The sequence below is a fragment of the Bufo gargarizans genome, chromosome 5 (genome assembly GCF_014858855.1).
Source record: "Bufo gargarizans isolate SCDJY-AF-19 chromosome 5, ASM1485885v1, whole genome shotgun sequence".
Taxonomy (NCBI): domain Eukaryota; kingdom Metazoa; phylum Chordata; class Amphibia; order Anura; family Bufonidae; genus Bufo; species Bufo gargarizans.
In genome coordinates, this window is record NC_058084.1 from 110,337,922 (window position 1) to 110,354,447 (window position 16,526).

Consider the following 16,526-nt stretch of genomic DNA (forward strand, 5'->3'; position numbering starts at 1 on the left):
TACTGCCCTGGCAATTTAGGGGCCCAAATGTGTAAGAAGTACCTTGCAATCAAAATCTGTAAAAAAATGGCCTGTGAAATCCGAAAGGTGCACTTTGGAATATGTGCCCCTTTGCCCACCTTGGCAGCAAAAAAGTGTGACACATCTGGTATCGCCGTACTCAGGAGAAGTTGAGGAATGTGTTTTGGGGTGTCATTTTACATATACCCATGCTGGATGAGAGAAATATCTTGGCAAAAGACAACTTTTCCCATTTTTTTATACAAAGTTGGCATTTGACCAAGATATTTTTCTCACCCAGCATGGGTATATGTAAAATGACACCCCAAAACACATTCCCCAACTTCTCCTGAGTACGGCGATACCAGATGTGTGACACTTTTTTGCAGCCTAGATGCGCAAAGGGGCCCAAATTCCTTTTAGGAGGGCATTTTTAGACATTTGGATCCCAGACTTCTTCTCACACTTTCGGGCCCCTAAAAAGCCAGGGCAGTATAAATACCCCACATGTGACCCCACTTTGGAAAGAAGACACCCCAAGGTATTCAATGAGGGGCCTGGCGAGTTCCTAGAATTTTTTTATTTTTTGCATAAGTTAGCGGAAATTGATTTTTTTGTTTTTTTTCTCACAAAGTCTCACTTTCCGCTAACTTAGGACAAAAATTTCAATCTTTCATGGACTCAATATGCCCCTCAGCGAATACCTTGGGGTGTCGTCTTTCCGAAATGGGGTCACATGTGGGGTATTTATACTGCCCTGGCTTTTTAGGGGCCCTAAAGCGTGAGAAGAAGTCTGGAATATAAATGTCTAAAAATGTTTACGCATTTGGATTCCGTGAGGGGTATGGTGAGTTCATGTGAGATTTTATTTTTTGACACAAGTTAGTAGAATATGAGACTTAGTAAGAAAAAACAAAAACAAACAAAAAATTTCCGCTAACTTGTGCCCAAAAAAATGTCTGAATGGAGCCTTACAGGGGGGGTGATCAATGACAGGGGGGTGATCAATGACAGGGGGGTAATCACCCATATAGACTCCCGGATCACCCCCCTGTCATTGATCACCCCCCTGGTAAGGCTCCATTCAGACGTCCGTATAATTTTTACGGATCCATGGATCGGATCCGCAAAACACATGCGGACGTCTGAATGGAGCCTAACAGGGGGGTTATCAATGACAGGGGGTGATCAGGGTGATCACCCCCCTGTCACTGATCACCCCCCCTGTAAGGCTCCATTCAGACATCCGCATGATTTTTTACGGATCCATGGATACATGGATCGGATCCACAAAACACATGCGGACGTCTGAATGGAGCCTTACAGGGGGGTGATCAGGGTGATCACCCCCCTGTCACTGATCACCCCCCCTGTAAGGCTCCATTCAGACATCCACATGATTTTTTACGGATCCATGGATACATGGATCGGATCCACAAAACACATGCGGACGTCTGAATGGAGCCTTACAGGGGGGTTTATTAATGACAGGGGGTGATCAGGGTGATCACCCCCCTGTCACTGATCACCCCCCCTGTAAGGCTCCATTCAGACATCCGCATGTTTTTTTACGGATCCATGGATACATGGATCGGATCCACAAAACACATGCGGACGTCTGAATGGAGCCTTACAGGGGGGTTATCAATGACAGGGGGTGATCAGGGTGATCACCCCCCTGTCACTGATCACCCCCCCTGTAAGGCTCCATTCAGACATCCGCATGATTTTTACGGATCCATGGATACATGGATCGGATCCACAAAACACATGCGGACGTCTGAATGGAGCCTTACAGGGGGGTTATCAATGACAGGGGGTGATCAGGGTGATCACCCCCCTGTCACTGATCACCCCCCCTGTAAGGCTCCATTCAGACATCCGCATGATTTTTTACGGATCCATGGATACATGGATCGGATCCACAAAACACATGCGGACGTCTGAATGGAGCCTTACAGGGGGGTGATCAATGACAGGGGGGTGATCAGGGAGTGTATATGGGTGATCACCCGCCTGTCATTGATCACCCCCTGTAAGGCTCCATTCAGACGTCCGCATGTGTTTTGCGGATCCGATCCATGTATCCATGGATCCGTAAAAATCATGCGGACGTCTGAATGGAGCCTTACAGGGGGGTGATCAATGACAGGGGGGTGATCAATGACAGGGGGTGATCAGGGAGTGTATATGGGTGATCACCCGCCTGTCATTGATCACCCCCCTGTAAGGCTCCATTTAGACGTCCGTATGCGTTTTGCGGATCCGATCCATGTATCCGTGGATCCGTAAAAATCATACGGACGTCTGAACGGAGCCTGACAGGGGGGTGATCAATGACAGGGGGGTGATCAGGGAGTTTATATGGGGTGATCATGGGTGATCAGGGGTTTATAAGGGGTTAATAAGTGACGGGGGGGGGGGGGTGTAGTGTGGTGTTTGGTGCGACTGTACTGACCTACCTGAGTCCTCTGGTGGTCGATCCTAACAAAAGGGACCACCAGAGGACCAGGTAGGAGGTATATTAGACGCTGTTATGAAAACAGCGTCTAATATACCTGTTAGGGGTTAAAAAATTCGGATCTCCAGCCTGCCAGCGAGCGATCGCCGCTGGCAGGCTGGAGATCCACTCGCTTACCTTCCGTTCCTGTGAGCGCGAGCGCCTGTGTGCGCTCGTTCACAGGAAATCCCGGCCCTCGCGAGATGACGCATATATGCGTGACTCTGCGCAGGGCCGCCACCTCCGGACCGCACATCTGCGTTAGGCGGTCCGGAGGTGGTTAAAGGGAACCTGTCACCTCTACTATGCTACCCTCACTGAGCGTTTATAAATGTTCATTGTGTTACCCTAAACATATAAATTACACTTTTAATTTAATTTGCAGAGGAATTCAGTAAGTATTATGCATTTTTGTACTTCCCGCCTTTTATGTAAATTAACATAAGAGTCATATCTTACTTGTGTGACCAGAGAAGAGTCATATTTTCAAGCTCTGACTCATCTCAGGTTAATTTGCATATGTATCAAATCGTTTTTTTTTACACAATAAAAGCACCCAGAGCTATAGGGGCTGGATATTGCAGATGGGCTAGCGGCCTTCTAGCATCCCATGTCCTCAGCTCTATACCCAAAATCCCGGTGACAAGTTCCCTTTAACTGGGACATCCCCTTTATTATTTAAAGGGGTTGTTCAGTATACAGTTTTTTTCCTAAAGAAGAGGAGCACCCTAAATTAAAAAATAACATACTTTGGACTGTAGCTGCTCCAGCTCTGCTGCTGTTCCTTTTAGGCCTCATGCACACGGCCGTTGTTTTATTCCGTGTCCGTTGTGCCGTTTTTCGTGATTTTCTGCGGACCCATTGATTTTCAATGGGTCCATTGAAAACTCGGCTAATGCACCGTTTGCCATCTGCGTCCGTGATCCGTGGTTCCAGTCCGTCAAAAAAATATAACCTGTCCTATTATTTTCGCGGAAAACGGTTGCGGACCCATTCAAGTCAATGGGACCGCTAAAAAACGAGGAGGCACACAAGATTGTCATCCGCGTCCGCTTCCGTTTTTTTCTTATCATTTGCATGGCAAACCTGTCTTAGACTTTTTTTTACATTCCTTTATGTCTGGTGGTCCTCCAAAAATAAACGAAGACACACTGAAACAAAAATGGAAACGGATCATGGAACAACGGAACCCCATTTTGCGTAACGGAACACAACAACGGCCAGTGATCACTTCTTGGAAGTAAAAATATGATCTGAGTGTTTGATCAGCAGCTTATACGTGTACTTGTTATTTTATTGTCGCAGCCTTTAGCGCAAAAAAAAAAAAAATCGATCTTCCCTTCAGTTCTTCTCGTGTGATAGCGCTGCAGGGCTAACCACCTCTAATCACCAGTGTGGGGCTTACTTAGCATTCAGGAGATTGCCGTATATCGCGTTACCAAGAGCACTGACATTACAGAGGCATTTGTGATCTCATTACTTTCTTACAGAGACGGAATATTGGCTCTACTTCACCTATGAAATGGGTGGGGGGTGTTTGTTACATGCATGAAATGTTTGTCAAGTGTTGCATGCTAATAACATATACTGTAGGCTGATGTATTACGGAGTAGGACTGTAATACTGGTGGTAAACAAAGGCATGACTCTGGGATCTTGGATTAAGTGATCACATTACATCACACACAGTGTAATCCTATTTGACCATATCTCCCAGTTATAACCAGCCGACCTAAATGAAAAAAAAGCTTCATTCGTTTCCCCTTCATGGAGGCCTTTGCGCCAGGCAGAATTTGGCTTCAGAACATGTCATTCTCCAAGCAACAGCTGTGCCGGTTCATAGCAGCTCAGTGAACGGTTATCTTGTCATAGTTACTGCATTTCACATTTCTATGGTGCTCGCTGCCATATAGAAGTGATACGTCAGAGTCTGTCTTTGCATATCAGCAGCTGGAGAAATTATATTCCGTGTATGCATCATTCTTTCATTGAATAAGAATAGTATATCCCTTGCATCACCATGTCCTCCACTATGGAATATCAACATCAAGCAGTTAAAGTAAAATCCCAAAAATCATGGTTTTCCCCCCTTTTTGAATGCACATGGCATGGGCTCAGGTGGCCAGCTACCAAAATAACGGGTAACTGGAGACACAATAGCGACAATATGGTATTAGCAAGTGACGAAGGGATCTAAAGCTGACAGTGCTGGCTGCCCCTTCTCAAGGTAGGGGAGATGGATGCATTTTGTGCTAAGTGCCTAGTCCCGTGTGCACATTTCGTGTTAGTTCTATAAACAGTCAATGGGAAGCCAAGAGTTTTCCCTTTTTATTGTGCCATCTCTAGCAAACTTTGTTGGTCCTGAGTTCAACAATTGCCCTTAGTCACACCATGAAGAGCTGCTCTGGAGCATAAGTGTCTGGTCTGACAAGTGACAATCAGGGGCGGACTTGCCATAGACCTTACAGGGAAATTTCCCAGTGGATCAAAGCCCAGGGGACTGCCCAAGCCCTCCTCACTAAGCCTTTCCTGATCCATGGGGCTACTTTTAGGTTTTTATCCAAGTTCACTTTATTGTCACAAGAAGAGGAACATTCATAAGTGCTTGTAGGTTTTGTTATTTGGATGGAGATCCACTTTACACTTCCCAAGAGATCGTTGAGAAATATCATTAAGAGTCTTCAGACACATTTTTTGTCCTGTGATTATACGAGGTCTTTTGCAGCCATAGTCCTGCAGCTGTACAACTTCCCATTGTCGCATCGTTATTACTGTCAACATGTAAATCAATCGGAACATACAGAATAATCAATATTTTAAAGTTATCGAAAGCTTTGCACTATTTTTTTTATTATTAATTTATTTACAAATTGAAAAATATAAGCGCCTTTCTATATAGTGTTCATTATAGATATCCAACCATTTTGCATTTGCAGAGTGTGTACGTTTTTCACCTACCTACTGGTAGTGCTCCGTCTGTGATAAATCCATCCCTCAGAGAACTGCTCCTGTTTCTCACAGCTCTCTATTTTCTGTCTCCCCTATCTCCCAGTGTTAGTGAACAGCAAGACTTTGTACATGGTAGATCAAAATGTGGAGAGGGGGAAAGCATCCAACCATTTTGCATTTGCAGAGTGTGTAGGTTTTTCACCTACCGACTGGTACTCCTCAGCCTGAGATAAATCCATCCCTCAGAGAACTGCTCCTGTTTCTTACATCTCTCCTTGCTCTTCCTACCCCATCGCTCAGTGTTAATGAACAACAGGACTTTTTACATAGCAGATCAAAATGTGGAGAGAAGGGTAAGCTTCCAAGAAGGGCAGTTCACACATGATGTAGATGGGGAGAAAAGAACACATAACTCAATTTTCATTTGCATGTATTAGTGGGAGAGACTAGGGGAAGGTTGCAGACTGAACATCAAGGGAATGCAGCAATGAAGATTGCAGAATCAAACTTATGTTATTTGTTTTCCACATGAAGGTTCCCATAGACTTTAAGACTTAGCAGTTTGTTTTCAGTGATCTGTAAGTGAACTGGGCCTGTTCTTCCCAAGTTTTGAGGATTTAATAAACTTCTTCCTGAGAATCATTGCTCTATTTATAGCATGTCTAAATCATATCCTTTTCTTCCACTGCTGGCTTGTTCAGCGGCACCTGGGATTCTGGATGATACCGATGCAAGGTCACACAGCTAATCCACCTTTGGTGATATGGAATATTATGATTTGTACTCAAACTGAGAACTCGGGGTGAATTTTATATGAATCTCCACATTTAGCAGAAGCAGTCAAGCTGCTTTCTAATGCAGAGAGGTTTATCAGAAGGTCCACCTTTGAGGCGGTCATTTGAGGGCTCTTTATTCTGAGCACGGCTTACTTACCTTTGCCCACTCGTTCTGTCATTTTTGCTGTTATGACATATTTGTGTGTTTTGCCAGTTTTATGCCCTGTTTACTTTTGAGATTTACATTGAATATTGACACTAATTATTACTTTCTTTATGATACACAGGGAAAAGTGGAAGACGCTTTAAAAGCTTTTGAACTTCTGGTGACAAAATATCCCCAGAGTCCAAGAGCCAGATACGGGAAAGCTCAGGTATGTTATTTCAATAAGAACATTACATTACACTTTGTCTGTACAGTCTAAGAAGGTTGTATAATGAGGTGGATCTTTTTAGGTAAGAAGTTGGTAGTATCTTAGAAAAATCTTTTTCTGGCCTTGTTTCCCTTCTATAGTCTTATAGAAAATATGCGAATGTCTACCATGGTGTGACTAAATGATCCACACATCGAAAGGCTACCACTGAACACCCCTTTAATCTAAGTAGGTTCAAAATTTAACTCTGATTGTTGTTTCAAATATCTTGATAGTGATTTAATTTCCATTTTCCTAATAAAACGCCCCCAATTCCCTTAAAATAGTTTTCCAGGATTTAACAATCAATGACCTTTGCCTAGGATAGGGCATCAATATCAGAGTGGTGGGGGCTCCAACATCCCACACCCTTGCCGGTCAGTTGTTTGGGAGTAGCTCCGGTGCTGGAACTACGCAGCTCCATCCATTGAGTAGTGGACGCAGCTGGTTACTACTGCTCCCATTTACTTCATTGGGTGCATCACTTCTGGAATCAGCCCAATCCACTACACAATGGATTCTCCCGCTAGTGACTACCACAGGCAGACAGAATTTTATTCATTAATTCTATGTCTCTGTAAGGGAATTGGAGACCTATATACTATAGTAAAAACTGAATTCTAACTCCTTTAAATATATGATAAAAGTGTTCAGTATATTGTGTTCAGCATTCACTTTAAGCTGCAAAACAGTCATCATTGGAAGCTACACTAGAAATATCCATCTTACTGTATCCACGGTTTAAATACAATCATGCCTCTTGTTTCCCTTTTCCATCATTTGTTTTAAACCAGCCGGGGAGGAGCATTTTATTTTTTTATTTTACTTCACCTTATCCTTATCCATTGGAGTTCTGCCTCTCTTCTTTTTTCTGTCCTAGGAGCATGGTTGTATTGAAAGCACTCAAGTTCTTGTTCATTCCATCTAAAACTAAATTTATACATTGGTTTTATAAAGGGAATACTATATGACTGATTGTATTGACTTTGTGAAATTGTTACGGCTGTGACCTTTTTGTGTCACTGTCAACCAAATGTCTAAGTATGTCTATGAAACAAAGCATATGTGGATCCCTTGTGGCATTTACAGTGCCTTGCAAAAGTATTCACCCCCCCTGACTTTTTTTCGTGTTTTGTTACATTACATTACAGTTACTTAAGTTCAATGTTTTGTCAATCGGAATGTTATGTGATGGATCAGAACACAATAGTCTAAGTTGGTGAAGTGAAATGAGAAAAATATATAAATAAAACTATTGTTTAGAAATAGAAAACAGAAAATTGGCATGTGTGTATGTATTCACCCCCTTTGTTAGGAAGCCCATATAATGCTCTGGTTCAACCTATTACCTTCAGAAGTCACATAATTAGTGAAATGATGCCCACCTGTGTGCAATCTAAGTGTCACATGATCTGTCATTACATATAAACACCTTTTTTGAAAGGCCCCAGAGGCCACAACACCTAAGCAAGAGGCATCACTAACCAAACACTGCCATGAAGACCAAGGAACTCTCCAAACAAGTAAGGGACAATGTTGTTGAGAAGTAAAAGTCAGGGTTAAGTTATAAAAAAAAAAATATCCAAATCTTTGATGATCCCCAGGAGCACCATCAAATCTATCATAACCAAATGGAAAGAACATGGCACAACAGCAAAGCTGCCAAGAGACGGCCTTAATCAGGCAGCACAGAGACCTAAGGTAACCGTGGAGGAGCTGCAGAGTTCCACAGCAGAGACTGGAGTATCTGTACATAGGACGACAATAAGCCGTACGCTCCATAGAGTTGCCAGAAGAAAGCCATTATTTTCAGTAAAAAACAAAAAGGCATGTTGTGAGTTTGCGTAAAAAAGGCACGTGGGAGACTCCCAAAATGTATGGTGAAAGGTGCTCTGGTCTGATGAGACTAAAATTAAACTTTTCAGCCATCAAAAACCCAACACATCACATCACCCAAAAAACACCATCCACAGTAAAACATGGTGGTGGCAGCATCATGCTGTGGGGATGTTTTTCAGCAGCCGGGGACTGGGAAACTGGTCAAAGTTGATGGAAAGATGGATGGTGCTAAATACAGGGATATTCTTGATCAAAACCTGTACCACTCTGTGCGTGATTTGAGGACGGAGGTTCACCTTCCAGCAGGACAATAACCCCAAGCACACTGCTAAAACAACACTTGAGTGGTTTAAGGGGAGACATGTGGGTATGGACCGCCGTCATGACAGTCTATTTAATGACTGGTCCACAAAGGAAAAGTATAATCAGAAAATTATATTTGGTTTAAATCAAGTGTCAATATTTTTTAAGTGCACTGGTCATAAAGTTTCACAGCGCACAAAAAGCGCAAGTTCAAAGGGCTAATAATAGGTTGAGACTTCTTGTTCTGTACAGATCACTTTTCAGCAGTCATCTCATTATCATAAAGGGCTGTGTTGACAGATTACACCTATGTATAGATAACACAGAACTGACCATTAACAAAAGGGGATGGTCATAGCTTATTTACTCCCCATCCTTGTACAGTGACCTTAGCAGAGGTCACAGAACATGCCTAGAAAACTCTCCCAAGTCAATGAGCCCCCGCCAGTCTTTTGTGTCTATGGGCCATGGTGGCTGCTGTAGCATATCTCGAAATACTAACATTCCAAAGAAAAGAGAATTCCTTCTCAGCACAGTTCACATCACTTCTAAGCATAATTAATACTATACAACATCATAGAGTAGGTACCCATTCGAAATTAGTAATCTTGAGGTGGTGAGTGGGCTTATTAGTTTTCATCAGAATGTATACAAATGCCTAGTGTACAGTTTATTAGCCCTTTCAGAACCAGACAATTTTCCATTTTTGTGTTTCCATTTTATACTCCTCAGCACGAGAAAGCCATTTGGGCATTGGAAGCGCTGCCTCAGATGCCATGGTCACAATTGAAACAGCATCTGAGGGTTTAAATGTCTGCGATCGGCATTATCACAGATCGCAGACATGCGCTCCGGACCTCTTCTGTTTAAAACAGCTAAAACCTGGCAGCTATAGCGCCCACTGCGCTCGTAAGAAGACTCTATTTTTGAACCCCGCATTTCTGCCATATATGGTGGAGGTGCTGAAGGGGTTAATTATGGCATTGTATACTATTAATTATGCTGAGAAGCAATAGATCAATGTATAGCGATGAGAATGTAATAGCTACAGGGGTGCACCACCAATGAGGCCAGATGAGGCGATCCCCTCAGGCAGCACCGGGTAGGGGCAAGAGAGGGGCAGCAGAAGCGCCATGGGCAATGACCGCTTTTATTGTGGCAAAGGGGTTATGTTAAGAAATTGCCATGGTGGGGGGCAGCCTTTTTAAGTTTTCGCCTCAGGCAGCAGAAAGGCTAGGTGCACCCCTGACTATCCGTTTTCTTTTCTTTTTTTTGTTCCTCTAAATGCTGTTAACAACAGCTCAGGCAAAATGGCAGCATGCATAATCTTGCATAAAAATCTGAATAAAAAAATCTAAAATCAGAAAATAAAAGATTAGAATAAAGAACATATCACTAAATCTGATTTTAATTGGCAGATATAATTTTAGGTGACACATTCCTTTTAAGACTATGCAGCATTTAAAGGGAGTCTGTCATCAAAGTTTCACCTTTTTAACCCTTCCTATAGCTTTCTAGCAGCCTTACAGTTAATAAAAACGATGAACTGAGTGCGCAGGCGCGGGATCTCGGCGAAACAAGAAGTAAGTAGATGGGCGGTCAGAGGGAAAGAATGGGCGGGGGGGAAGCGACAATAAGGCTGAGCTAGCTGGGCACCTACGAGGGTAACGCCGCCCCTGGGCACTTGCGAGCCCTCATTTGAATACGCTACTAAGTTGTTTTTTGCCGGTTTTATAAGTCCTGGATTGCTCATAAAGCTAACGTTTTTATTAACCGTAAGGCTGCTAGAAAGCTATGGGAAGGGTTAAAAAGGTGAAACTTTGATGACAGACTCCCTTTTACATGCAGTTGTATGTAAACCACTTACATCGTGCTGTAGTGTGCCACCTGACAAACTCAGATGCTATACAGGTAGTCACATCCTTTTAGATTATACTAACAGCATGTATTGTATGTATTTTTTCAGTATGTCTAATGTTTCATTCTCTTCTTTTGGCGGTCCTACTGCATTGTGTGATATGGGTAGGTGATAATATTCCACAATGTAGACTTGCGTTTGCATCTGGGCTATTGACTTGCCTACTGTATAGTATTGTAATACAGAAATGTGCCGGTATATCATGAAAATGTTTCTTTAATGCCGTTAGCCTCGCAAAATCTAGAGCCTTTGACATCCAATGATATTTTTTTGTTGCTGAGAGAATCTCAGAAGTTTCTCAGACCGGTCCTTCTACTGCAAATATCGAGAGGACACCCCAGATCTAAAATAGTCACAATGACAGAATCTATTGCTGTTTTACTATAGAAGATGCCTGTTCTAACACTGCATGTAAACCGGATTCAACTGCTGTTGGACATTTTGATGGCAGCATTTTCTGCCGACCTCTGCTTGCCTTTTTTAATCTGGCAATGGCAGTGAATTGAATTGATATTGTGGTTTCACAAAATAGAGGTTATTGTTTGTACAATGAAAGTTATACAATAAATTATTCAAATTTTCAGTATACAGTGTATGGACAAAAGGATTGGAACACACATCTTAGTCATTAGAGTCAGGTGCTTCATTCAGTCTCATTGCCACAGGTGTATAAAATCCAGCACCAATCTATGCAGTCTGCCAGAGCCCTGATCTCATTCCCACCAAACACCTTTAGAATCACCTTGAACAGAGATTGTGAGCCAGGCTCTCTCGCACAACATTAGCGTCTGACCTTTGGATGAATGGGCAAAAATTCCAACAAACACACTCCATTATCTTGTAGAAAGTCTTGCCAGAAGAGTGGGAGCTGTATTAGCTGCAAAGAGTGGGCTAACTCCATATTAATGCCTATGGATTTAGAATGGGATGTCAAAAAAACCTCCTGTAGGTGTAATGTGCAGGTGTCCCATTTGAAGATGAGCGAATTAAAATTAGTTTCAGTCCCAATTGCCCAAGAAATTACATTTGGGTACAAATCGGTTCTACCTGAATTGAACGTTCTTAAATTCCTGAAAAATATTTCTCTCGAAAAATTCTACTCAAACGTATCTGAAGAAATTCCAATTCTACTCAGTCTTTTTTTTTTTTTTTTTTCAAGTTTGCTTCTAACATATTGATTTACTCCTATATTACTTTTGTCCATATAGTGTATTTTCTATATTATTTGTGAATATACTATAATTTGAAATGGACAGGCACTCACACAGATGGGACCACGGGAGAAGTATCTGTTAATTAGGTTCTATTTAATGTAATTCAAACATTTTAAAAATATAAAACATGAAATATAAAATGTGTATATACACAAAAACTAAGATAAAATCATAAACATAAAATATACAAGAGGTATGGTATATAATGCAGAATTGCATTGTCAGATGTCAAAGGTCAAGTATCTGTATTGTCTTGGCCATATGACACCGCTGCAAAAGTTGTTTCACCCAACTAATCGTTATAATTCTACTGGCATATATACAAAATGGAGAATAAGAACGCAAGACATCTGGTTTAAGCATAGATGAGGAAATGATCCATGATGGTCCCAGTACATTGTTCCATAAGATAAACTGTATTCCAACTGTTCATATTATACGCAAAATAGATGAATAACCTGGCGAATAGATGGATCCTCTTGAGATGTTCAATAATTCACAACTATGTCTTTCACGAGACCATTCAAATACATATAGTGGCAAGGTGGTATACTCTCCCCTGTTTCACAACCATGTCATTCACAGGACCTCACCATTCGCAGGACCATTATAATAGTTTCGACATACAGTTATTAGACTGTACTCACGATTGAGATGTGCAGGGTACTTCTCTGTAGTGGCCTAAATGTGGGCGCTTACCTCTCCCTATATTCAAGGAGCGGGCGGGTAGCCAACATGTAAGTTCGGCGTCTCGTCTGTGCCCGCTCTATGCTCCCGTTATAGGCTTCTTGCGAGATTGGAAGGACGTCTACGTTCTCGCGTAGTCTTCTTTAGTGAGAGGTATTTGGATCTTTTTCAGTTTTTTGTTGCATGACCATGCTTATATTTTATCCAAGTAGTTTCCAAATAAGCGTATATAGAATTTATGGAACAATGTATTGAGACCATGATGGATAATTTCCTCATTTATACTTAAACAAGATGTCTTGCATTCTTATTCTCCATTTTGTATATATGAGCCATCTCACAAAATATTAAAAATCCTATATTATTTGTGGTTTTCAAGATATGTGCTTGTTGTTATTCAATAGGAAATTCCTTGCATACTTTCAGGGGATGCAAATCTATCCTAGTGACATAATGGATAGACATGAGTATAGCTGGTTACAAGATACGACTGTAATCATAATGAGCCATGCACCTGTGTGGCCATCATATGACCAGGACAGTCATTCACCCTGGAAATAAAGAATGAAGCTTCCTATTGAATGACTACAAGCAAAGATCTTGAATGCCATCAAATGATCACTGTACTTTAAATAAACTTTACATAAATCAATAGTACACGTAACTTGCAATATAGGTTATAAAAATGCCTCTTTTCCCTCTAGCAGCTCACTCCTTGTCACCACCCCCTCTCCTTAGACTTTTATGGGCAGTATTTCTGTGTTTGTCTCTCTGCACTTCTTCCCCCTCTTCCCTTGCATTGTCCATCGACTTCTATGGACAGCATGGAATATGATCCTTCAGTGAACTGGGAGTCCATTTTGTATCTCAAGAGGGTTCAGCAGAGAATGTTAGTTATGAATTGGAGGAGAAAGAGAGATTTTTTTCTTAGATAAGATGTAATACAAAGTTTATTATATTCACCTTTTTTTTTTTTTTTTTACAAAGCTTGTTGGAAAGAAAGTTTATTATAAAATGTTATAATTTTGCCTGATACAATGAATAATCTTTGTTTGCATGTTATAGAGCAGGAGGAACTGAGCAGATTGATATATCATTTTGTGGGGAAAGATTCTGGGTTTAGGATGACAACCCTACTTAGTGACTTGCTGTATCTATACTTACTCATGCTAAACCCAGAATGAGCAGGAATTGAAATCAATAAATTACAAATTATAGTGAATCTTTCCCCACAAAGCTATATCTCAATCTGCTCAGCTCCTCCTGCTCTATAACATATTTCCTGTAGATCGAAGTGTTTAACATGACAGGTTCTAGAAGTCAAAGTCTCTTACATGTGAGCAGAGGAATAGTGCAGAAAATACAATACACTTAGCTGCTCTCAATACACCACTGCTTAAATAACAGGAATCATCTCCGTATTGATTCACATTAGCCATTCCATAGCTGTGAAGGGAAAACATGGGGAGGGAGAAAGTTAAATGGAGTGGAAATAAGAAGCCTAGAGAACTGACAGATGATGAATTACAATATATTTTTTTAAATGACTGTTTTTGTAAGAAAGTCAAGCAACAAAAGTCTATTTCTAGATAATGCTTTGTTCACATCCAATGTAGTACTTTCTATGAGTTTCATTGAGATTTCCACCACTTTTGGTTGTAAATATTGCAGAGGATTTAATGCTATTCTTGCCGTCAAGACACAAATAAAAACTTTGACCGAACCCCAATAGACCCCATTATGGGTCAGTGGGGCCTGCCAAACACTACTTAGGTATGTCACATGTCAGATTGGGCACGTTATGGCTTCCATTATGCACACAAACTCTAGCACAGATATGAACAGATCTTAACTTAGACATGTCAGGTTGAACAAACTTCACCCACCTATAAATCTTCTTGCAGTCTGAAGATGACGTGGCCGAGAAGGTGAGGAGCAATGATATTCTGTTGCGTGCTATTAGCTCATATGAAGAAGTGGCTGGGTTGCCCAATGTTCCTGCTGATCTAGTGAAAGTTGCACTAAGAAGAAAAGCCAATCGCCAACAATTTTTGGGTAAGTCTTCCCAACGTGAAGCAGTAATGGTGTACAGATATGATCTTTATATAAAGTGTCAATACTAGTGACATTTACCTGACAATCCATGGTCCAGATCTGGGGGTCCTCAGTTATGTGATGTAATGCTGAGGGCACACATGCTCGTGATGTTGGTTCTTCTGCTGCATAATGTGTGACCTACCTGGCATGTGGATTTTCAGTTGTGTCAACTGATTGGCAAGCAGAGCAATTGCTAGGATTTATCAAGAAGACCGAAAGACTTTTACTTTATTTTCAAACCAAATCCTATTGACGTTGAAGAACAGATAACGGGATTATGTATCGTTCTGCTACACATCGTTAACGTGTATCTATAAGACCAATGAATGTGAGGCCATAGTTCTACTGGGAACATAATGCCTTCTTATACACATCCATAAAGGGATGGCATAGTTTCATCAATCACTGATTACCATTAAAAAGAGCCTGTCACCATGTAAATGCATTGCAGTATTCAGGCAGCATGTTATAGTTCAGGAGAAGCTGAGCAGATTGATGTATAGCTTCATAGGAAAAGATTCAATATAACATATAATATATTATTTTAAAGAGAGTCTGTCACCAAAATATGACGTTATACACCACTTACATGGCTCTCTAGCAGACCTATCCATGATTCAAATGGTACCTTTGTAATTTTCTTCTGACTTTCACCAGCAGGAAAAACACAGTTTAATCCATATGCAAATGAGGGCTTGCAAGTGCCCAGGGGCGGCATTCGCTGTGTAGGTGCCCAGGCTGCTCTGCCTTCTTTTTACATTACTCCTCCACAGCCTCTTCCTCGGCCCGCCCTGCAAGTCCCTTGCGTCATCCACAGGGACAGCCGATATCCCGCGCATGCGCAGTGCATGCGCCAGGAAACAGCGTGAAACCAGTGATTAGGGGGCGGACCAGAAGCAATCAGGAGGACTGGAGCACACGTGGGATATCGGCTGGTCCTGTGGATGACGCAAGGGACTTGCATGGCGGGCCAAGGAAGAGGCTGGGGAGGAGTAATGTAAAAAGAAGGCAGAGCAGCCTGGGCTCCTACACACTGAACGAGCCCTCATTTGTATATGGATTAAACTGCGTTTTTCCTACTGGTGAAAGTCAGAAGAAAATTACAAAGGTATCATTTGAATCATGGATAGGTCTGCTAGAGAGCCACGTAGGTGGTGTATAACATCATATTTTGGTGACAGACTCCCTTTAAAGGGAATCTGTCACCACATATCCTAATAGTAAACTAGTTGTGAAATCTGACGACCACAAGATCAAATAACAAAGACACATAAGAAGATTATGTTACGTTTTGCTAGTTCTTTTTTTTTCTTTGCACTCTGAGTTTAGTGGCCCCTTAAAGAGAATCTGTCACCACAAACCTGAATAGTAGTGAAGCGTTAGATGTGTTATGGTCTCCTGATTACAACATTTTTGTCCCCATCCAGATCAATGTGCATTCCAGAGAAATCTTAGATTTTGTGATATTCAAACAAGCTGTTTGGTGCACCGTTGCACCAATAGCTCCACTTTTTAACGCTGCTCCACCCCAACCACTTTGAGTGACAAGGACATTCAGTCACAGTGGAAATGTAATCTTGTCTGGCCCTGTGGTCTTGTGTATGCAGAACAGTGGGGTTGCGTAAAAAACGCTAGAAAGGACCACAAAGAGGCGCCAAGATCCCTAGTATCTAGGGTTTTGATGGTATATACCCAAAGGGTGTTAGATACACATAAGTGGGGTGACAGTACTTTCACACTCACCAATTTATTTGTTAAAATTCTCACTGTCAACTCGTATATGGTGTGCAAATGGCAAATGTAGTATTAGGTAAATACAAATATAAAACCT

At 41.6% G+C, this 16,526-nt stretch overlaps 1 protein-coding gene across 2 annotated transcripts in view; it reads left to right on the forward strand.

The window, feature by feature from the left end:
• ASPH (aspartate beta-hydroxylase) overlaps positions 1-16,526 on the forward strand; it is a 222,058-nt gene that overhangs the window by 152,061 nt on the left and 53,471 nt on the right. For both annotated transcript variants that reach the window (XM_044295090.1, XM_044295091.1), the window contains exons 17-18: positions 6,512-6,598; positions 14,503-14,653. In XM_044295090.1, coding sequence (XP_044151025.1) covers positions 6,512-6,598; positions 14,503-14,653 — 238 coding nt within the window. The remainder of the gene's footprint in view (positions 1-6,511; positions 6,599-14,502; positions 14,654-16,526) is intronic.